The 15,980-nt window shown below is 35.6% G+C and overlaps 1 protein-coding gene across 1 annotated transcript; it reads left to right on the forward strand.

Moving 5' to 3' along the window:
- The first annotated feature begins 9,322 nt into the window (after positions 1 to 9,322).
- On the forward strand, positions 9,323 to 15,067 carry LOC145145100 (putative phospholipid-transporting ATPase 4). Its single transcript, XM_079074911.1, has 11 exons — positions 9,323 to 9,629; positions 10,173 to 12,094; positions 12,186 to 12,296; positions 12,399 to 12,675; positions 12,767 to 12,855; positions 12,938 to 13,022; positions 13,106 to 13,315; positions 13,566 to 13,691; positions 13,788 to 13,886; positions 13,965 to 14,156; positions 14,230 to 15,067. The coding sequence occupies exons 2-11, from the start codon at positions 10,323 to 10,325 to the stop codon at positions 14,905 to 14,907; spliced, it is 3,639 nt and encodes a 1,212-aa protein (XP_078931037.1). The 5' UTR covers positions 9,323 to 9,629; positions 10,173 to 10,322; the 3' UTR covers positions 14,908 to 15,067.
- Positions 15,068 to 15,980: the final 913 nt, after the last annotated feature.

The following is a 15,980-nucleotide window of genomic DNA, read 5'->3' on the forward strand; positions in this document are numbered from 1 at the left end:
AATGGAGAGGTAATAGAGAGAGGGAAGAGGTATAGAATTTCGTCCCTAGGACCCCTTGGGAAGGCATGGACGAATTCATGAGCCTTAGGGGTCTTTATATAGGTGTAGAGATTAAGATTTCAGTCCTTATCCTTATCTAGTTGCTTGCCCACCAAGTAACAATAAGATAAGACTTGAAATCCCTTATCCTTTATCCTTTGGACGATTTCAAGGATCCTTATCTCCTTGAATTCGTTCAACCCATATTTAGGATAACCATTACCATATTTTGTAACTATCACATAATTACAATTCAGCCCCTCTAGTTTAATTAATTTCATTTGATCACAAAATTAATTCTTAATTAATTATTGACCAATATTAATTAAACAAATATGATTTCTCCTTTAATATATTATTCTTATAACATATTAATAAATCATAATAACCTCTTTCTCTATTATTTCTCCAGTCAAGTTGCTTTGGTGAAGGCAACCCAAAAGGACCATGCACAATCGGGTCAAGTACTTGACAAATATGGTTACGGGCTTAGACACTAATCCAACAGTTCGTCACTTACGAAACATAACCGGAGGATTTCTGATTTTTTTTTTGGGCATTTACAATTCCTGCCTTGAAGCACGAGTCGTGCCTACCTCCATATTCCATTATTTTGGGTATTTAAACTTGTGAAGCCCAAGTACGGGCCATGCTTACCCATCGAAGTCCAGATTTTTGGTTTTTTTTTTTGATTTTTTCTGAAATCTCAATTACGATGACCTGGCATGGGCCGTGCCCCCTAAATACGGATCGTGCTTACTGCCAGAACCCTTATTTTCTGCTTAGACTGCTATATAAATACCAGATACCCTCAAAGTCGATTGGAGAAACAACTCCAGACAATGAAAAACCATTTTGAAAGCGATTTTCTGCACTTTTCATCACTTTCTGAATATCTGAATGTTGTGGATCATCTCCCACGTTTAGTTTAGTAAGATTAAGTAGTTTAATGTTTCTTTTTATTGTTTTATATCATATTTTAGCCATGTCTGGCTAAAACCTTAGTTTTCAGTTCTACATAGACTAATACTTTTCACATGATTAGTTTTCAGATCTGGTTTTCTTTGTGTGTTTTTATTTAGATTTTCAGTTTTGAGCTTAATGAATGTTTGATTTTATTTTTTGTTAGCCTCATCACCTAACTAGAGTTTTATCATTACAGGTAATCAGTTAATAGAATCTGTAATTGTTCTTGTCAACTGGTAATAAATAACAAGTACCAGGTTAGTTCCATGTTTGGGATTTAACTCTGATATAAACTGTAAAAATCAAATCTTTACGCTTTCGAGCTTGTGAGAAGTATTGCTATTGCTGGGAATTTTACACAAAATTTAATGCAACTTTTCTGATTTAATTAAGAGCTTGTTTAATTGAGCCGTAAAAAGTTACGGTTAATTCAAAGAGCTTGTTTTGGTTAACTAATTAAGGTAAAAGAGATTATACTAGAGCTTGTTAGTTTTTCTCAGTACCAGCTTAGATAGAACGCATTCTGAATAATCATATCTGAACTGATTGCATGATCAGGAAAGTCGCATCAAAGCTGAAATCGTTTTTATTGTTGATTTTAGTTTAATTTACTTTCACCGTAATTTTTAGTTTTTAGTTTAATTCAAAAACCCTCTTTTAATAATTACTATTTTGACTAGAATGTGTCTGATGCAAAAAGACATTTACCGTTAGGCTGTGTCCCTGAGGATTCGAACATGCTTCCCTGTGCTATATTATTAGTTCAACTAGCAGTGAAATTTTATTTGCTTAATACGCCCGCGACAACGTGTTAACAGGGTCAGATCCTGGTCTTTCATACAATTATCAGGGGTCAGATCTTGGTCTTTCATACATATGTCAGGGGCCACATTATGGTTTTCCATGCAAGTATCACAAAGACAACTAGCATCGTATATAGTATAAGGAGAAGACTCGCCTCACAAACGTTATCCATAACTATCAGCTCACACCGACGGAAAGTGGGTACTACACACCTCCTAATAAACCATACAATGTAAACCCTTAGTCTACCTTCTAAACTATAAATTTGACCAAAAGTCAACACAGGTCAAAAGTCAACGGTCAATGTCAAGGTCAATAGCCAAAATCACCATCAGCTGACTCCCACGTCGTGGCTAACGAACCCAGTCCCAATCCAAACTTCAATCACGAACAAATCAGTCGTTAATAACCCGATCTCCACGTCGTGGTAGACAAGCCGCCACGTTGTGGCTCACTCCAGACAAAACAGTCGTGGAAACCCTGATCTGCCACGTCGTGGCACCCAAATTGCCACGTCGTGGATACTAGCTGACAACTTGTGACAACGCGGAACTTTTATCTCGCACATTTAGTCAATTCGATCAAAGTTATACATGTTTTGTTGACTTCTGGCACTGTTTGAGGGTTCATTTAAGTGTTTTAAGCTTAAGTATAGCTGGGAACGAGAGTAGGAATGAGCCAACAAGTCGTATAGAGGCTAAAACCGGGCCATACACCCTCTTGGGAGGTGTGTACGGCCGTACACATGGGTGTGTGGCCGCACACTCACCCTTATATATATAAGGGGACCCCTTCACTCATTCCTTTCCTTTTGGCTGCACTCTACTCTCTCTCACTACTTTCTCTCTCTAAAAACTTCGTTTAAGAACACTCAAAAGGCCTAAAAAACGTGAACTACTCCATCATTCAACTTGTTATAGTGGTAAGACACCTGAATCTAAGCCTAAAACTCATAGTGTTCTTCGTGTTCTTCATCCTTTGAAGGTGTACGGCCGCACACCTTCATAAGGTGGCCGCACACACCTTAAAGCTCTCCAAAGTGAAGAGTTTGGCCTTCATTCACTAGTAGGACTTGGTATTAGCACAAGAACACCTCAAAATCGACATTTCGGGCATAAATGAGGAGTGTACGGCCGCACACACCCTCTGTATGGCCACACACTCCTGTGTGCAACCGCACACACAGCCTGGCCGCACACCCACTCAAATTGCCGTACACCTCCCTTGTTTGGTCATATAGGGTCCCGACAAGCATTTCCGAGCCTTTAGGGTGGTTTCCCGTCATGTTTAGTCATGAAACACTCTAATTCTAATACATATATGTGTCATCACATGTTAATAGGATCCACTTGCGTACGAAAACACCGGCTAGCACTCAGCATTCGTAACCGATCATTCACCCAGATCCTACGTCAAACAGTGAGTTCATACCCCTACGCTTTTTCCGAGTTTTTCATGTTTTCAGGGGGGGAATACAAGCAAAAGTACAAGGAAACTTGTACTCAAGTATATTATTTTGTTTAAAATAATTATATGTTCAGTATGCTTTTAACTCAGAAAATCGTTTTACCAATCAATTAAGAAATCAACTCGTAGAAACAGTTTCAAATCTAAACCAAGGAACTTGTGAATCTTGTCATAAAATGTGATATTTTACAAAAGGATTCATTCAAAACGTAAAACAAGATTTTCTATATTATTACTTGTAAATTTGTTAGGCTAAGTTTTGAGACTTGTCCTTGGTAACACTCCCTCGGATTCGTGAGTGGAGGACTACGACTTATAACCAGAATCTCTTGGAGGGAGAGCGTGACTATTGTGTACAGATCTATATGGGACTGACTATCCCGCACCCTCGCTGCTAGCTACAGCGGAACCGTTAGGTTCAGGGGTGACAAAGTCATAAAAGATATTGGCCCCCGTTTCGTGTCTTATCCAGTCTAAGTACGGTTATGGCACTCACAACTTAGGTAACGAGAATTTACTTTTGTAATAATGAAACGAGTGAACTAACCTCAAAGTAATATCCGATTTGATTACTAAAGGGCATCCGTAACGCCCTTAGGTCTTAGTTCACTTCCTATTTTATTAGTTTTTATTTATGTAATACGGCTAATATACTCCTCTGGGTGTGACCAGAGTTTCGATAATACGGCTAATATACTCCTCTGGGTGTAACCAGAGTTTCGAAAAGAAAACTGCTGTCCGAGTATGGTAGATACTCGCGTATGGATAATCAATTATCAACCTTTAAGGGAAAATATAGGATTTTCTTAAGGAACGCTTTCGAAAAGGATCAAAGAACATCTTTCCTCCAAAACTAAATGCTTATGAACTCACCAGCTTTATGCTGATATTCTTCAAAACTGCTTGTATTCTCAGGGAATTAGTAGACAGGTACTTCCAGGAGCTCGGAGAAGTCGAAGTGTTAGAGTCGCGTCTTTCTATTTTGTTTTTGATATGAACAAAACTATGTATTAAAACAATGTAAACCTTTTTCATGTATGTATTCAATGTCTGGTTGTGTTTACTATGCTTGCTATGATATAATTGTTGTGATACTACGCATGACGTCCTCCGCCCCGGAACGTTTCCGCCATTACGGTTCCGGGGTGTGACACAACTCATTTGCATAAGTTTCAGAAAAATAGTTAACCGATGTAACAAAGAAAATCGAAATATATGAATACATATATTTGATACAGGAACAAAAAAATAATAATTATGTATATATATATATATATATATATATATATATATATATATATATATATATATATATATATATATATATATATATAGAGAGAGAGAGAGAGAGAGAGAGCTAGGTTCAAATGTTTTTAGCAAGTATTGTGTGCCTAAATGCACCAATGAGAATTCAAGAAATAATTAAATCACTAATAAATAATAAAAGGGTATAAGAGTAATCTACACTATAATTAATTATGGTAAAAGAAAACAAAATCAATCAATATCCCACTAATTTAGGTTATCAGTTTCATATAACACCACCACCGATTCCCCCTACTTCTCTAAAAATCATCGTTCTCTCTTCACAGATCCAGAAACCCTTATCCTCTCCTTATTTCGACATATATAAACACAACTCCAAACCCCATGATTTCCAGTCAAGCATCCACACGCAAACATGATCTGAAACACGCTTCTATTCGTGGAATGACCCACACAGCGCACCCCTGTCGGAATACAAGCCTTGAACTCATCACCGTGCTCCGGTAATAACGGAAACACCACGAGCTCATCAACCTCCGAGGCGGCAGGCAGCGGATGTCGGTTTCTTGCTGCGGAGAGGAAACAGGAGAAGAAGGAAAACCGGAACAGCGTCAGCAGCTGCCTTACGTGGCTAGGAACGATGGAAGAATAAGTAGAAGGAGAGTAGCGACTCAGAGCAGCAGCAACGGCCGTGATATCGGTCTTATTCGTCATCAGAGGCTCAAGAGGCCGTCAGTGGCCTTGCCGGTCGAAACACGAGTGTGAAGGGGGTGGCGGTTCACGTCTTCAACAGCAGCTTCGCAACACCGGTGGTGGAGGCAAAAGGCTGGCAGCGGCGGAGGAAGTAAGAGGGGTGAAGATGGCGGCTGGGTAAACTCCGAATGGATGGTGAAGATGGTGGCGGCTAGAGAGAAGACGAGTTAGGGTTAGGGTATGGGAGTTGTTACCTTAAAACGGGAGGGAAGATCATCGGGTTCAAGTCCCGTGCTCCATATCAAACTTTCATCCTTTTTAACAAGTTTAGTCCCTCCCCCACCAAGCCTTTCCAACTTGAATCCAATATTTACCCTCTCTACCCTGGCTTTGGAATTCTTCTTCAAATTAAATCCGGTAATTACCATTTAAACCCTCAGCATTAAAATCCTTTACACCTTAGGTACAAAATTTACCAAACAGCCCCCAATATTCAAAACCATTCTGCAAGAATAGTTTATTCTGTAAGAATATTTATTGCTGTATTCTATTATAATGCATTGAATTGTTTAATTTTTGAAAATTGATTATCTTTTCTTTGTGGATTTAGGTTTTGAAGAGGCTAACATTGATGTGGAGAAGGAAGAAAACATATAGAACGAGAGTGTATTATACCAGAATGTGTTATGCTACAATGTATAAAGTGTTGCTTAAAAATAATATTCTTTCAGAATAGATTAGTGTTTTTGTTAGATTTTGATGTTTTTTTTTATTTTTTCTTTTCAGAATGTTGTTATTATTCAATGAATCACAATCATACAATGTAATTATTGTTATACTATTAGCTCAAGAATTGATTTGTGTATTCTTTCAGAATGTATTTACTAGTTTATGGTTGGCATTCTGCCATTCTGACAGAATAAAATCGGAAAATATATTTACTAGTTTATGGTTGGCATTCTATAATTCTGACAGAATAAAATCGGATTTTTAAATTTGAATTAATTTAAAATATTCAGATTTTTAAAAAATAAAGGAATTAATCATCCCTAAAAATCCGAAAATTTCCTTTTTTAATATAGGTTAATTGACTAAAATGCCCTTATGTTGAAATTTGTGTGATTATATGGTACATGTTATCATATTCTACTATCATAGACCCTCATATCATGACCTTTGATTATATTCTATCCGATGGTCCAGATCTGTGCATTCTGGCACACAATAGTTAGTAAAAACAAAATAACCTAACCCTATATATATATATATATATATATATATATATATATATATATATATATATATAGCGAAAGAAGGTAGTGACATTATAGTGCACAACAACGAAGATTTGAAGCAGAGAATGATAATGGAAGTTATAAACAATAAGAATGATGTTGTAGAAGCATTTGAAGAAAAGCAATGATTAAAAATAAGTGTGAGCCGCAGATTCAAATGATGAATCGTATATGTACGTGATAATTTGAATCTTATTTTTTGGTATTAATGGTTTCGTAATAAAAATGGATTTTATATTAATGGTTTAGTAATATAAACATATTTATATTAAGAGAAATTAAATATTCTCCTAATTTTTATTCCTACAAATCCTCCTATCCAATGAAATAATGACATGTGTAATATTTAATGTTTATTTAACGATATTTTAATATACTAATATGACACATGTCATCATTTAATTTGGTAGGAGAAATTGTAGGAACAAAAGTAGGAGGATATTTAATATGGTTGATACTTAATGTCTCAATTGAAATGGTTTTTAGCAAAGTTGTAAAAAACGCTCGACGTTAGCTAGTCGGTGGACTGAGGATAAGGGATTAATCGGCTAGGCAGGGATTAATCGGGGACCATTAATTGTTAACTCGTTAAATTTTCAAAAATTAAATATGACTAATATCATAACAAAGTTCGTAAATACTACTAATATCTTAATAAAATAGGTTAATATGATTAATACAACATTAATCATTCCTCAAATGGTTTCTATTGAGATAGAACTTGTTCAAAGTGTTAAAATTTCATCGTTTTCTACTATTTCAGTTATTTTGTAGGCAGAGATTAATCGATAGGCGCCCTCTAATCGGTCGGGTAGCGCCTAGGGATTAACCGGAGATTAATCGGGACCTAATCGAGATTATTACAACACTGGTTTTTAGTAATATGTTTTTAAAGTTGACCATATTAAAACTTTTATAACCGTAAATTTAAGATTTAAAATATGGGAAATTTTTATTGGAATTAAATACATTTCATTTCAACATATGTAAGTTAATTTTGTTTGACAATTGAAAAGCTTTTATTGGAATTAAATACACTCCATTTATGAAAGATGATGTAGCAATTTGATCTAATGATAGAAAACATAGGATTGAAATACAATCAATGACCGACATTGTTTAATATAATACCATAAGGTTTCTGTTTTAACATAAGGCGACTTAGGCCATTCAAGTCAATATCCAAATTAATCCTTTTTTATTTTAGGCAAAATCACAATCATTTAAAATCGGTTATTAATTTATGGAATGATCCTCATGTTTTTGACATGATATTCATGTATATACTATTCTTGTAATAGTATTTCTGAAAGAATATTAGATGACATTCTTCAAACAGCATACAATTTAGAATAAAAATTATAATAACAATCTTGAAAAAATATAGAACTTATTCTATAATATAATCTTTTGAAATAATATTATTGAAAAAAATGAGACGAATGCATCTAATCTAATAGTAATAAACAAATATTATTTCACGCGTAGATTGAAATGAATCTTTTGGCTTGAAATAAAATACATAATTTAAATTAGCAAAATTTAAAGAACAATGCTACTTTACATAATAACAATATTGATTAAAATAAAATTTAGATAAAAATACAGTATTATTGCTGTGTATACTGAGTCAATTTTTTTCGATTGGATGCATGATATTGTGCAACTCTTAATTTCCAAGCAAGTAATGGTATTCGGTATTCCATTGACTTGGAAAAAACGAACAAATGTTGGATGTGGACACCATGACCATGTATTGTATTTTGCGATCCAATAACAATCACCAGTTGGCAAATATCATATTACAAAGAACCTTCATTTACTTATTGAAGAAGAGTGGAGGCCTCGTTGTGGGACCCATCCCCTCTCCCCTTTCACCAAGATTCAATTAAAGTGAAAAAAATAGTTGGTTTTCAGAAAAGTAATTACTACACTACACCAATTAAATATTGTGGGTTCTATTTCTATTCGATGCCATAGATTGTCGTTTTCAGTTTTTGCAAGGAAATAGAATTATTCCTTCCATTTAGGACAAAAATATTGGACTTCACAAAGTTAATGCGGAGAAGAAAGTGTTTTAAAAGAAAAAATATGGTTAAATTTATATATTTAAAAAAAGATTACTGTATTATACTTGTATATGAATCATTGTATAAAATAAGTTCTTTTTATGCATTGCTTTGAAGTAAATCATATCTCTCTAAAGAAAAAAAATAATGGATACTTGGTAAAGAGATACATTTATAAAGGAAAATCTAAATATAAATTTAAAATAAAATTATATTACTATATATTTTTTCGTTAGTTGAGACAAAATCGACATATTCCAATCTTTTGAAAATTTTATATAAAATTATTAGAAAATTGAATTTTTTAGATATATACTTATATCATTTCCTACCTAATTTTTTTTCATTTAACCTTATCATAAAATAAGATATGATTCAAGTCAAGTCTCGATCAATTTTTAGAATAAATGAACGTAAAACTAATTTTAATTTTGTAGGTTATTATAGAAAGTATATAATTTAAAACGTTATTTTTATTCAAAAGATTAACATGAATCTTCATATAATTGAAACCCAACAAGACGCACATGGAAATGAATTTGAAACTGCCACGTTGACTTGTTAAACCCACCTCGCGCCTGGTGGATGTGGAGATGAAGGTGGAGGTGAGTTTGACTGACCCAATTCCTACCCAAAACTTACGTAAAAGAAAAAGATTATGTCTATTTAAATACTGTATAAAATTAAATAATAAATTTCAATACAAAAATTCTCAAATTTAAAATTGTGCTCCATTTGGCGTTAATTCGGAAGACCTATTTGTTTAATTAGTTTTATGAAACAAGAATTTAGGGGAAGAGTAGAGAAAAGGGTCGCTCCGTAATATACTGTCTAAAGCGTGTTCTTGATTGATTTGATTTCAGAAGAACACAGAAAAAAGGAAAGGGGTTTGTTTCCTCCTTCGCTTGAACCCTTGTTATAATCGCTAAGATCTCACTCGAATTACTAGCTGGCATTCTTTGATCTCGTCGATTTCGCATCTGGGTTTGCTTCCATTTTTGATTTCGTGTAGAAATCTCGTGATTTTAAGGTACGCTTTTGGTTTCCACCTCGTGTTCCTGTGATTAACGATTTGGGGCTTCTTTAATTCGTTTTCACGCAAATGGGTATTGGAAATTATGTTCAATTAATGAGTGGGTTTTGTTTAATTATTACATGAATAATGCATATTCCTTTCCTGATTCTTTCTTTTCTTTAGCTGAAACTTTTTTTTTTTCTCTTCAATTTTTTTTATATGTTACCGACTATGATCTTCCAGTTCGAAATTTGCTTTTAGTTACATTAATTGTTACTATTAATTCAGTTATGTGATAAGGTTTTGAACCCGATCCTTTCCCCCAAATTCATGTTATCATAATTCTCTATCACTACTGAATTACTATGTTTTTGTTAAATTCAAACTGTAGTAATGCAAAAGAACTTTGTTTCCGATCAATGCTTTCTGTTTATCCATATGTATACCCAAAAGAAGAAAACCCTTCTTGTATAATTCATATTCTATTATTCCGACTACCATTATTCAAATCACCAATCGTTCGTTTTCAATTTGATCAATGGAACCTTATTTTTGCAGGATTTGTCTCTTGATCTTGGCGTTCTTTTAACTCTAACACACACTTACACACAACTCTGTCCTTTGAATTATACTTCTGGTTTACAAATCTAAAACCCCAAGGTTCTTTCTGGATGTACTTTCACCAACTGTTGTAAAAAACCCTACAAAATGGCTCATGGTAGAATACGCGCAAAGATAAAAAGAAGCAGTCTATACACATTCGGATGCCTACGCCCCCCTCAAGAAGCACCAGATGAGCCTCACCAGTTTCGTGGGCCCGGTTTTTCTAGACAAGTATGTTGTAACCAGCCTCAAATACACCAAAAGAAACCCCTCAAATACTGCTCAAATTACATCTCAACCACAAAATACAATGTCATCACCTTCTTACCAAAAGCCCTATTTGAACAATTTCGTCGTGTAGCAAACGTGTACTTTCTTCTAGCTGCAGCTCTATCACTCACACCTGTGTCACCATTCTCACCCTACAGCATGATTGCACCATTAGCATTTGTAATCGGGCTAAGTATGGCTAAAGAAGCTGTTGAAAATTGGCACAGGTTCATGCAGGACATGAAGGTCAATATGAGGAAAGTCAACGTTCACAGTGGTGAGGGTGTCTTTGCTTTAAAACCATGGATGAACATTCGTGTTGGAGATGTTGTAAAAGTTGAAAAAGATCAGTTTTTTCCTTCGGATTTACTTTTACTATCATCTAGTTATGAGGATGGGATTTGTTACGTTGAGACTATGAATTTAGATGGGGAGACGAATTTGAAAGTTAAAAGATCTTTAGAAGTGACATTAAGTCTAGATGATGATGCAAGTTTCAAAGATTTTAGGGGGACAATCAAATGTGAAGATCCAAATCCAAATCTTTACACTTTTGTTGGGAATCTTGAATACGAAAGACAAATTTACCCTCTCGATCCTAGTCAGATTTTACTCCGTGACTCAAAGCTTCGTAACACGGGTCATGTTTACGGGGTTGTGATATTTTCGGGACATGATAGCAAAGTTATGCAAAACGCGACGAAATCGCCCTCGAAAAGAAGCACAATCGAAAAACAAATGGACAAGATTATATATGTCCTTTTTACCCTTCTTGTCTTGATTTCTTTAATAAGTTCAACGGGTTTTGCTATCAAAACAAAAACACAAATGCCAAGCTGGTGGTACTTACAAGCCCCCGATGAAGAAGGGTTATTTGATCCGAATCATGCAGCTGCTTCGGGTTTTTATCATCTTGTTACAGCATTGATTCTATACGGGTATTTGATTCCAATTTCACTTTATGTTTCCATAGAGCTTGTGAAGGTTTTGCAAGCTTTGTTTATCAATCAAGATATACACATGTATGATGAAGAAACCGGGACCCCTGCTCAAGCAAGAACATCGAATTTGAATGAGGAGCTGGGAATGGTGGACACGATTTTATCGGATAAAACCGGGACGCTGACGTGTAATCAAATGGATTTTTTGAAGTGTTCGATTGGTGGGACCGGGTATGGGATGAGGTCTAGTGAAGTTGAGCTGGCGGCTGCTAGCCAGATGGCGATGGATCTTGAAGGAAACGGTCAAACCGGGGGTCAAAACGGGTCGGAAATCGAGATGGAAACTACTACTACACCTAAAGAACAAAGCTCTCAAATGTGTATAAAAGGGTTTAGCTTTGAGGATAGTCGTCTCATGAATGGGAATTGGTTGAGAGAACCCAATTCCGAAGTTCTTTTGTTGTTTTTCCGGATTCTTGCCCTTTGTCACACTGCGATTCCGGAGTTGAATGAGGAAACTGGGAGTTATAGCTATGAAGCGGAATCACCGGATGAAGGGGCTTTTCTTGTTGCTGCAAGAGAGTTTGGATTTGAATTTTGTAAAAGAACTCAGTCCAGTATATTTGTTCGTGAGAGGTATCAATCTTCTCAAGAACCTATTGAAAGGTATGAGTTTGATTATTACTATTTTAAGTTTTTAACAATATAGTATTTGTAATTTAGATTACTCATCTTTCCTGATTGCAATTTTTTACAGAGAGTTCAAACTTCTGAATCTTTTGGATTTCACAAGCAAAAGAAAACGGATGTCGGTTATTGTTCAGGATGAGACTGGAGAGATTTTTTTACTATGCAAAGGCGCAGATAGGTCAGTAATCAGTATGTTATGTATATGTATATGTCTATGTCTATGTATATGTATGTATGTATGTATGTGTGTGTGTGGTGTCTTATAGGTTGATTTTTGCAGTATTATATTTGATCGGTTATCGAAAAATGGAAGAACATATGAGGAGGCGACTACAAAGCATTTAAATGATTACGGGGAAGCGGGATTAAGAACACTAGCACTTGCTTACAAAACAATTGAAAAATCTGAATATATAGCATGGAATGATGAATTTATGAAAGCAAAAACTTCAATTGGAGGTGATAGGGATGCGATGCTTGAACTTGTGTCTGACATGATGGAAAAAGATCTAATTCTTGTTGGTGCAACCGCTGTGGAGGATAAACTGCAGCAAGGGGTATTATTGTCTTTTCATGAAAACTACTTTCTTCTATTATCGCTATCTTTATATTGCTTTGTTAGTTTACTCTTTCTTTTTCATTGTGTAGGTGCCTCAATGTATCGATAAATTGGCACAAGCGGGTCTTAAGCTGTGGGTTCTAACAGGCGATAAAATGGAAACTGCAATCAACATAGGGTAAGAATTTGTTATAAAATTACTTAAATGTCCCTGACTTCAAACAATTGGTTAAATATTAACATCTATCAAATGCTTGCAGGTTTGCATGCAGTTTGCTTCGGCAGGGGATGAGGCAGATATGTATATCAATGAATGTCGACATGTTTAGCCAAGATTCCAAAAAGGTAAGTGTTATAATATTTTGAAGTGTATTTTAAATATTTTGATTTTGACAAATAATGAAACATTTTTACTTAAAATTGCATAGGCTGTGAAGGATAACATTGCAACACAAATCACAAAAGCATCTCAAATGATCAAGCTTGAAATAGATCCACACGCTGCATTTGCGTTGATTATCGATGGAAAGACACTAACTTATGCTTTGGAGGATGATATAAAGTATCAGTTTTTGAATTTAGCCGTTGATTGTGCTTCTGTTATATGCTGTCGCGTCTCCCCTAAGCAAAAAGCAATGGTAAAATTTTTTATTCCCCTTTGTTACACAGTACATGACATGACAGAACAGGTTGTCCTGCATTTGCCTTGTAATGGGACAAAAAAAAGTTTACTTTTTGACAAACCCGAAAAGGTGAAACAAGGTGTGATAGGTACTTGCATTTGTCTATGCAAAAAGACAAAAATGCCCTTCTTGTCCTTATTATCAAAAATAGTACTAGAAAGACATGACATGAAAGAACAAGTTGTACTCCATTTATGTTGACCAGGTTACAAGATTGGTCAAAGAAGGGACCGGGAAAACGACGTTAGCAATTGGAGACGGTGCAAATGACGTCGGAATGATTCAAGAAGCGGACATCGGAGTCGGAATCAGTGGTGTCGAGGGAATGCAGGTCCGGAATACACAAACGAGCTTCTTCTTAATTAAATATGAATCTTATGAAAGAGAATCACAGTTTTATAAACCTTTTTTTTGTTTGTGTATGCAGGCTGTGATGGCTAGCGACTTTTCCATTGCACAGTTTCGGTTTCTTGAAAGGCTTCTAGTAGTACACGGTCACTGGTGCTATAAAAGAATCGCACAAATGGTAACCTACTTTTTTAATCCTCTATAAATACGACTAAAAATACGACATATTTTTAACAAAATTCTTTTTAAAACACAGATTTGCTATTTTTTCTACAAAAACATCGCGTTTGGACTCACGCTTTTCTACTTCGAGGCATTCACCGGTTTCTCAGGGCAATCGGTTTATGATGATTGGTACATGCTACTCTTCAATGTCGTCCTCACATCACTTCCCGTAATCGCCCTCGGTGTTTTTGAACAAGACGTTTCTTCCGAAATCTGCTTACAGGTAACGCGTCAAAATGGCTAAAATATCCTTTTCGTTTTTATTTACATTTACACACAACTCGTTGGCATTGCAGTTTCCAGCATTGTATCAACAAGGTCCAAGAAACCTGTTTTTCGACTGGTACAGAATCTTCGGGTGGATGGGGAACGGGCTTTACTGTTCCTTAATCGTCTTCTTCCTCAACATCATCATCTTCTATGACCAAGCTTTCCGGGCAGGCGGGCAGACAGCGGACATGACCGTGGTGGGGACCGCCATGTTCACGTGCGTAATCTACGCGGTCAACTGCCAGATCGCCCTCACCATGTCACACTTCACTTGGATACAACATTTCCTAATCGGTTTCAGTATCATCGCGTGGTATGTGTTCTTGATACTATACGGGATGATGTCTCCGGAACTTTCCGGAAACGCGTATAAGATCTTTGTGGAAGCGCTTGCACCCGCCCCGATATTTTGGTTGAGTACACTGTTGGTGACGGTTGCGTGTAATCTTCCTTATTTGGCTCACATTTCGTTTCAAAGGTCGTTTAATCCGATGGATCATCATGTGATTCAAGAGATTAAATATTATAAAAAAGACGTTGAAGATCGACATATGTGGACTAGGGAAAGATCCAAAGCTAGACAAGAAACAAAGATCGGGTTTTCGGCCAGAGTGGATGCAAAGATTAGACATTTGAGACAAATGTTGCAGAAGAAATCGTCTGTGTTGAGTCCTCGGGTTGCTTTGGCGGCTACGAGGGAGTAATTTTTTTTATTTTTTTTTGGGTTTTGGGGTGAGGTTTCTTGAAAATGTTTATAATTATGTGTAGGGTTTCTTTGTTCATCATTTGTTGTTTTTTTGGGGAATTACTGGTTTTTTTATTCATTCTTGATATATGGAGAAAGTATAGTGGCATTTGTATGTAGATGGGTTGTTTTGTCGACAGTGGAAAATGGTCAATGTCTACATGTGTTGACTTTTACAAGTGCAGTGTTTTTGTAGTCAATGTGATTCACTTACCATATATACAAATGGGTAAGGGTATGTGTATGTGTATGTGTATGCTAAACAAAATAATTTTAGGCTTTTTGCCAGAAAGTGTGGTTAAAAAAGAACCAGAATATTTGAGTAAACCACAAAACACACATGTTTATGTTTATGTACTTATGAACACGTGTATTTTGTTGTTTGATCAGAAAACTTGATTTTGTTTTGATTAAGCCCCAAAAGTTTAGGAGAAACAAGGATGCATATGGCAATAGTTACAAGCCTTATAAAAGCGTTATACAAGTTTTAGCAAAATGACTAGCACACAATATGAAAGATTCACCACTTATGGGTTGTGAAAAGTTGGTCAACACTCGACCAGAACAAGTTATGGTTCTTTTTGAAAAAGGACAAAAGTCTCTTCCCTTTTTGTTGGCCACTTTGGAAGGAATGGGCCTTGTATCGTGCATATTGAATCTAAAGTAAATTGGTGTCAGTTAGGGGTGAGCGCGGTGCGGTTCGGTGCGGTTATTAGCCAAAACCTCACCACTAACCACAAATACGGTTAATCCATTTTCAAAACCGCTTGGTGCGGTTATTTTTGCGGTGCGGTTTTGTTTTTTCTGTTATGCGGTTATTAACCGCATGGATTTGGTGTGGTTATTTTGTGTGGTTTTTAACCACAGTTTGGAGCTCAAACGGCTTTAAGAGTTCAAACATATTACTTGTAATAATAAAAAAACCATAAGGTATAAGACAATTAACTTAAATCACAAACAACTAATATCTTAAAAACGTCAAATCAATAGTAATTAACAATAAATATTTTAAAATTGTCTAATTTCACCATT

This window comes from Lactuca virosa, chromosome 1 (genome assembly GCF_052849685.1).
Source record: "Lactuca virosa cultivar CGN04683 chromosome 1, Lactuca_virosa_CGN04683_v6, whole genome shotgun sequence".
Taxonomy (NCBI): domain Eukaryota; kingdom Viridiplantae; phylum Streptophyta; class Magnoliopsida; order Asterales; family Asteraceae; genus Lactuca; species Lactuca virosa.

Excerpts from the sequence above, each read along its gene's own strand:
- LOC145145100 (XM_079074911.1), top strand. The coding sequence starts at position 10,323 with ATGGCTCATGGTAGAATACGCGCAAAGATAAAAAGAAGCAGTCTATAC. Across the intron at positions 12,297-12,398 it reads CTATGCAAAGGCGCAGATAG|TATTATATTTGATCGGTTAT; the intron begins GTCAGTAATCAG and ends TGATTTTTGCAG. Across the intron at positions 14,157-14,229 it reads CTTCCGAAATCTGCTTACAG|TTTCCAGCATTGTATCAACA; the intron begins GTAACGCGTCAA and ends TTGGCATTGCAG.